The sequence below is a fragment of the Vanessa atalanta genome, chromosome 13 (genome assembly GCF_905147765.1).
Source record: "Vanessa atalanta chromosome 13, ilVanAtal1.2, whole genome shotgun sequence".
NCBI lineage: Eukaryota > Metazoa > Arthropoda > Insecta > Lepidoptera > Nymphalidae > Vanessa > Vanessa atalanta.
In genome coordinates, this window is record NC_061883.1 from 2,186,321 (window position 1) to 2,194,777 (window position 8,457).

Genomic DNA, 8,457 nt, shown 5'->3' on the forward strand with positions numbered 1-8,457 from the left:
CGCCACCTGATGGTAAGTGGTCACCATCGTCTTAAACAGACGTTGACGCTTTAGGAAATATTCTACACTACTTGATTCGCCAATAGGCTAACAATTTTGGAAATTATGATATGTTTTTTGTGCTACAGTTCATCTACATAAAATGACTCTCTCAGCCTCCTCCAACAATATTAAGCATTGCGGTTTGGCAGTAGAATATGTGATGAGTGAGTGGTACCTATTGAGATAACCATGCACAAAGCCCTACTACCAATTATACAATCACCTGGTAAATTCCACAAAAGTTTAAAGTTTAAAAATTATTCAAATCTGTTTCACAATTTTCAATCGATAAGAGTAAAACTTAACAAGCTGTAAACATTTACTGTGTATAAGATTTTACTTTGTGTGACATCCCACTATTGAGCTAATCATCCTTCCCAATTAAATATTTAAGAACACAAAATAGGTACATAAACATTATGTTGTGGCAGATGAGAGCCGAGATGGCCCAGTGGTTAGAACGCGTGCATCTTAACCGATGATTTCGGGTTCAAACCCAGGCAACCACTGAATTTTCATGTGCTTAATTTGTGTTTATAATTCATCTCGTGCTCGGCGGTGTAGGAAAACATCGGAACCTACATGTGTCTAATTTCAACGAAATTCTGCCACATGTGTATTCCGCCAACCCGCAATGGAGCAGCGTGGTGGAATATGCTCCAAACCTTCTCCTCAAAGGGAGAGGAGGCCTTTAGCCCAGCAGTGGGAAAAATTAAACACTTTGCTAATGCTAAAAAAAAAAAAAATGTTGTGCTTGGCTGCGTTTGCAACCGACATAATCGGATAAGATACGCGTGTTCTTATGACCAGAATATTTTGTTTTTTAATTTGGCTCTTCAACCACGACAATGATTGTCCGATACTACATTTTTACTGTTTATTTCATGAGTACTATATAATATATTTATACAAAGATATGAGGAACTATTAGAAATAGTTACCCTACAAATCACGACTGAGTGGAACGGTGGCAAGGATATTAGCAGTATTTCCTCGTAGAAACGTAATTTCGGTTCTCTTTGCGAAAAATGAACCTATGCTGTCACGAGTGGAGCCAATATAACTGGATTCTAAATCTTTTAAAGTCTAAAAAATTGTTGGCATTACAGAAATAGATAGGGAAGATTTTGAATGGTCATTTCTCTAACTCTACATGGAGAAAGCCGTGGTCAAACTATAAGTAGGTCATACTGGTATTCGAAGTTCGACTATAATCAAACAATGGAATCCATTCACTGTGGTTATGACTTTCGAACTGGGGAAGCACATCGATATTTGACTCTTAAGACATAATTGTATGCTTTTTAGATCGAATTCAACTAGATTGTTCCTCCCATTATCAAAGTCTTAATTAAATAATTCAAAGTTAAAGAGTCATTTCATTTAAAATAAATCTAACATCCTTTAAGACTTAACTTGAAGTTTTTTGACAGAATCAATAACATCTTTTAATACTTTAACTTGAAGTTTTTTGTAAAAACAGACCAATGCATACGAGTGATATTATAGGATAGGCTGAAAATATACATAAATATACTGACTAGCTCATTTGACTGATGGCCCCAATTTCTATTGGGTGATGTTCTATCAGTGAATTGTTGTTATTTTCTCCAGACAAATTACAGCCACGGTGACCGTCTTCACAAAGACAATACAAGCATAGGAGATATCATATTGAACGTACTCATACATGGAATGACAACACGACAGTTAGAGGTAAATCAGGCGCCAATAGTTTTCCAAGAGATGGGGGTATAACACCAATAATTTACCACCAAGCTGTAACTAAAGATTTTTTGTCAGAAAAGCCAAAATAATTGTTTACTGGTCTGACCCGGATCCCAACCTCGAAACCTCGTGATGACAGTACGTGAGGCTAACCACTAGAACCATGAGATAGTTAACTAACGTCATATGTTACCGTCTCAAATTTTAATGACATTATTAAAGTCCAGAAAAGAACTTTCGAACTTTGCAAGTTGTAAAATCTAGGTAATATTATCGCCGCAGCTGGAGTGAATTACTTAGCTAACTGTTAAACTAGTTGAAGGCGAAGTATCATTTGAGTTGGCAAAGATCCTTCAAGAACTATATTGGCTTCAGGGAATTATCTATTGAGCTATCTTCAATTTGCATAGAGATAAGATATAATTAATTTCAAAGAATACGTACATTTATTTGATCTAATAGTTATAAATAGAAAGACAGATGTTCAGAAAGATCTAAAAGAAGAAACAAAAAAAAAAATGCATAATTTTACAAATTACAGATAGGATACAACAATGGTACGGAAAACATGTCATGTCATATACACATTAAAAAATGTACACACAACCTTGCTAGACTTATTAACCTGATAATAATCATACTCATAGCATCTAAAAGAGTTTATTCCTTTTTTTACTTGATTATTCAATAGTTTTGGAAATAGACGTTATCCAAATTAGATTATTAAATAGATGTAATTTACTAGCTTCGTAGCCCGAAGACATCCAGACTCTTAAGTCAAACAATACAAACGGGTAGGGTAAATCTTATAAGGTCATTGAAAAATAAATAAAAATAAATAAAAACCAGTAACGTACAATTTTATGTAGGTTTAAATAAAAAACTTAATTTTAAGATAAGACAATTCGCAACGATAAGCCAATTTAGTAGACTGTATTGAAATTTTCTGTAACTACTAAAGTGTTCAATCTCAGTACAAACTTTAAACTGACCCTAGTAACTCCATTATGTAATTCAGAGTCACGCTTCGTATATTAAACGCTTCTTCGGCAATGGAAAAGTTACTGTGCCTAAAGACATATTAATTTATTTTTATACAGGAACAGATAACATAAGATGAACTGTAGTAAGCAGACCCTTAATCAGACGTACTTTAAAATCGTCATTTTACAAAATGAATACTCTCCCGAAAATCAGTGTTTTTTTTTAAATAAATTGCCTAGGTATGTTGATTATAAAAATGAAAATAAATCCTTTTTTCGATGTGAAACTTTATGGACGTGAAGGGTAAGACGAACTGGCAGCACGACGTCCGCTTATCACGTCCCATCGGCCGCTCTTAACTCCCTTGTGTTTATACCATACAGATTATTTTTCCCATAAGGTACACTCATAATAACTTTTTTTATCTATTACAGATTATTAAAAGAGTTTTAGTTAGTTTCGAAACAACTTTTTTCATCATCATGATAATAATCCACGCATCTCGTATGGGAAACGTCCACTCCTAGACAAAGCATTAGCATTAGCAGCCCGTAAATGTCCCACTGCTGGGATAAAGGCCTCCTCTCCCTTTGAGGAGAAGGTTTGGAGCATATTCCACTACGCTGCTCCAATGCGGGTTGGCGGAATACACATGTGGCAGAATTTCGTTGAAATTAGACACATGCAGGTTTCCTCACGATGTTTTCCTTCACCGCCGAGCACGAGATGAATTATAAAGACAAATTAAGCTCATAAAATTTCAGTGGTGCCTGCCTGGGTTTGAATCCGAAATCATCGGTTAAGATGCACGCGTTCTAATCACTGGGCCATCTCGGCTCTCCACTCCTAGACAAAGGTCTCTCTCAAAGACCTCCACAACGGCCGGTCTTGCGCGTCTCGCATCTAGTGGCTTTCTGCCTATTAAAATAAACATATAAGTAAGGCATTAAATATAAATTAAAATTATCTTTTACTCTACATTAACCGAATAAATTTAGAAGATCCAAATTGCATGCAACCAATAAAATTGTACTCTGTGTGACAGTTGGATTACTGTAACAATAAATCGTTGACATCTAGCTTTCGTAAATAAACGTCTTAAAGAAAATAACTAAAGATATTGAATTCCTTACTTATTATAAGGGATGAATTACAATGCTAGCGCGTTAAGCCCATTCCCTAAGCCTTGTCTACTATTAATTAATGGTTTATTAATATATTAATGGTTTTCCACTACTGGATCTAGGCTTAGTATACCTATGCCCCTTCCAAGGTGCACCAAAGCTTTCGATTCCCAGTTCCTTAGGTCATTGAAATTTAACGGTACTTTAAGAAGTTACGAAGATCGTCTGGGTCTTCTTCTATTTCTATTATTCTAAGATATGCTGAAATATTCGTTTAGCACACCATTACACTGAGATGAGATTAAATCAATTCAGCAAACAGAAGCGCAACTGTTACATCGCAGCAAATACATATTCATATGGATCCATGAACTTTCAAACGAGATTAATTTAAAATTGCCATACGTCTTATGAATGGATCATTCCATATTCCAATATCAATATGAAGAACGATAATATTTACAATATTGAATCCAGAAGCTATTTTTGTGTTTATCTGTTTCTGGAAATTCATATGAAAATTCCATGCGATGTTCGTTATTTTAGCATTTTAGTTGGATTTGTGAAATTGTTCTACATATATCTGATTTTATTGATTTTACGCGAATAGGGAAACTAACTCACTAAAGTCACTTTCTCTGTTTTATGTACTATGACGTCGTGTGTGTAATGTACCAGTTTTTTTAATTGTATGCGAGTCTGTAAAAGACTTATTGTTGTAGGTTATCAAGTTACTCAATGCATTCGAACAATAATGCCAACTGACGGTAAATGGTACACGTAACCCATAGAAACTGTCATAGCTAAAAGTACAAGCTACTGTACACCTTCCATAACGGATTTTATTTCCCTGAACCAGTTTTGTAATTTTAATTCTACCACTATCCCTTCAAACTAAATTACAACAATATAACGTAAGTAGTAAATTTGGTAATAAAATATTTGAGCGTTATGTGGCACTCGGACACAAAAGTCAATTAAACTCAAGGTCAATTAAGGTCAAACTTTTTCGACATTACTTAAGCCAAACAAAATGTCCAGGATTTTGAACCCAAGACATCGAGCACAATAACATATATATATACACAATATACAAAATAAAATCTTAATTGATGTTTGACAACTGTTTTATTTTTAGATGCATTATAAACTAAGTAAAGGGAAAACGATGATGACAATCCGTCACTTCGCCTAGTGCTGGTATTTGGTCGTTAACATAATAATATGCAAAAAATAAACTTATATTTATTTCCAACAGGAAACGTCTTCGTGATAGCAGCCATCATAATAGAGAGAAACTTGCAAAACGTAGCCAACTATCTTGTAGCTTCGCTGGCGGTCGCGGATTTAATGGTCGCCTGCCTCGTGATGCCCCTTGGAGCTGTTTATGAGGCAATTATTATATTTCTCATATCTTTTCTCACTTTTGCGGACATCATTTTAAACATTACAGCGCCATGCTGAGAATATTTAATAACATATTTAACTTTTTATAACCCCTTAGAAATGATTTCATTTATTACATGTTCAAGTATTAAATTCAATATAAACATCTTACATTCAAAGGAATTATATAGTTTCTTAATATTAAGCATAGTAGAAATTCACTTAAATAATATTTTTAATACTGAGAATACATCAATAATATTACAATTTATCAATTATCTCATCCTTTCTTTTAATTATCAGGTTAGTCAAGGCTGGATACTTGGTCCTGAGCTATGTGATATGTGGACTTCCAGCGACGTGCTCTGCAGCTCCGCGTCTATCCTCCATCTTGTTGCTATTGCTACTGATAGGTACACGATATAAAAATAAACAATTTATTAGATATAGACATGAAACATCACAGCTAATCCTCTTTCAACCAATATGGTTGTTAATAAATAAAATAAAATAATTTTATTAGAACCATCAAGCTCCAACTACTAGTAAAATTAAAAATAAAATCTTTCAAGTTGCCTCAGCAAAATTTGTGATATTTGTAATGTGTTATAATAGTCTTAGATGTTTTGTATTACCAGCCTTGGTTATATAGAACTATGCTTTACTCTTTCTTTTTTTTGCACAGGTATTGGGCTGTGACAAATGTTGACTATATACACATAAGAAACGAGAGACGCATCTTCACGATGATCTTTCTCGTTTGGGGCGCTGCACTAGTCGTCTCCCTAGCTCCTCAGCTGGGATGGAAGGACCCTGACTACCTCGCAAGAATAACCCAACAGCAAAAATGTCTTGTCAGTCAAGACCTTGCATACCAAATCTTCGCAACGTGTTCTACCTTCTACGTTCCACTTGCAGTCATACTGATCTTGTATTGGAAGATATTTCAAACTGCAAGGAGACGAATCCGAAGGAGAAGAGAGCCACCGCCACCAAGACCGACTTCAGCTGACGGTGCACCACCCTCCGGAAGACCGATTCAATCGGCGAGAGATAGAAGATTTGTAAAGAAACGGTTTCTCAACTTAAAAAAGTGTAATCAACGAACTCGCGCTGAAACGTTAGCAGCGGCACTTTTGCTAACTGAGGGTCAAAGTACATCAACGGTCGATACCTTAGATGAAGAGCCTCGCACTACAGCTTTTACGATCAATGAAAAAGTGCCCCCATCTGTCTCACCAGAAAAGTCTTCCTCGACCGTCACAAATGGATCGAAACAGGAGAGAGCTATCGTTCCAGCTCCCTCGCAAAGAGAAAAAAAGGAATCCCTTGAAGCAAAAAGGGAGAGGAAAGCGGCAAAGACCCTCGCAATAATAACTGGGGCGTTCGTCTTCTGCTGGTTACCGTTCTTCATAATGGCTTTAGTGATGCCAATTTGCCAAACGTGTGTGATAAGCGATTATCTAGCGAGTTTTTTCCTCTGGCTCGGCTATTTCAATTCTACTCTCAACCCAGTTATATATACGATATTTAGCCCCGACTTCCGTCAAGCGTTCGCTCGAATTCTTTTCGGAACGCATCGTCGCGGTCGGAATAAAAAATTCTAACAAAAATGTCATTATTATGTATATACGTGAGCCTCAAGGTTCTTGAAATGGACTATGTTTATCCACTACCTGTAAAATATTTCGGCTTTATGTATGTTATACATACTTTAACATCCGTAGTGTAAATAAGTTAGTTGGAGAATTGTAAATATGAAAATATACATATACAATAGCAATGTTGACACTTGTTTTTCATAGTTTATGTAGCCGCGACGACGTCGCTCGTGAGTCCAAAGCGACATCGTCGCCCGCTCTTATGTTGTTTCCAGTGACATTACGAAATAAATATTCAAATTATATCACATAAAAGACTTTTATTACCCCATATAAGACACGCTCGTTAATTATACTACTAGTACTACGCTTCTGTTGACGAATAAGAAACTACTATATGTTTATTAAATAAAGGAGGACGGTATCATTTTATAAGAGTTTTATGCACCAGTTTATTTGTATGATCTTATCATGTCCTTTATACTACAAGAACTTGCTTGCTATTGAATAAATTTTCTTTCAAAATGAAAATGCACGTTTTCATCATATGAATTGAAATCTATTTGTACTGTTGAAAGATAACTTTCATATTATAACGATGTGATGTGCACTCAAGACTTTATACTATACAAATTTTCGAATGGAATTTATTTATTTATTTTAAGGAAGACAAACAGTTATAAAATACACACAAAGAAATATTACATTACAGAAAAAAAAACCAATCAAGTCTTCACAATAAACTAGATCAAAATCATTACATAGCAGATTGAGATAAATATTAATAAAAATTATATAAAAAAATTCAAATTAAATATTATTATTACAATTAATAAAAAATAACAATTGAGTTTGATTAATTAAAATTTCATAAAATGCTACCAAATTAATATAATTATTCTGTAAGTAATTTTTTAAATTGAAAATTAATCTTACATTTAATTTCTTTTAATGACAAATAAAATAAATCATAATCATTGAATATATTGTTGTGCATTATACACGATCTATAAATAAAACTGTTGCGTACATACTTAGTCTTGGCCTTTGGAACATCAAACAAATATTTTTTACGAGTTTGCATACGAGGACATCTAATAAATATGTTGCTAAGTAAAAATGGAGATTCAATATAATTATTCAGTACCTTGAAAAGAAAGAGTTCATCTTTTTCAATACGACGTTCCCTTAATGACAAAATACTGAATATATGCAATGATAAGCATAAGGCGTAACATTTTTGTTGTTTCGCTTAGGAGTGAGGAGTCACTCAAACTACATACAGAGCCACGAATAGTTACGATCAAGTATCAAATTTATTCCTTTGCACACCGAACTTCTATTTACAAAACGTAAACCGTTTGTAATGAACGTATCCCTTCAATTTAATTGCGGGGTTTCTCCTGTATAATTGTGGGGCTTGATTGTTTTTCAAATTTCATTAATCGGTTTATGATAGTTTATAATTCCAGGACGAACACTCCAATTTAGTATCTTAATGTAGTCTTTTTCTTTACTTTCTGTCACACTAAAATTAATATTCATTAAGAGAATTAAAACTTTTAGGAAATGTTAAGATCTTGATAACTAGG

At 34.3% G+C, this 8,457-nt stretch overlaps 1 protein-coding gene across 1 annotated transcript in view; it reads left to right on the top strand.

Moving 5' to 3' along the window:
* The window catches only part of LOC125068180 (5-hydroxytryptamine receptor), a 123,055-nt gene extending 115,921 nt beyond the window's left edge, over positions 1–7,134 (top strand). Inside the window, exons 4-6 of the mRNA XM_047677222.1 lie at positions 5,137–5,270; positions 5,568–5,677; positions 5,950–7,134. Coding sequence (XP_047533178.1) covers positions 5,137–5,270; positions 5,568–5,677; positions 5,950–6,871 — 1,166 coding nt within the window. The 3' untranslated portion in view covers positions 6,872–7,134. The remainder of the gene's footprint in view (positions 1–5,136; positions 5,271–5,567; positions 5,678–5,949) is intronic.
* The last annotated feature ends 1,323 nt before the right edge of the window (positions 7,135–8,457 follow it).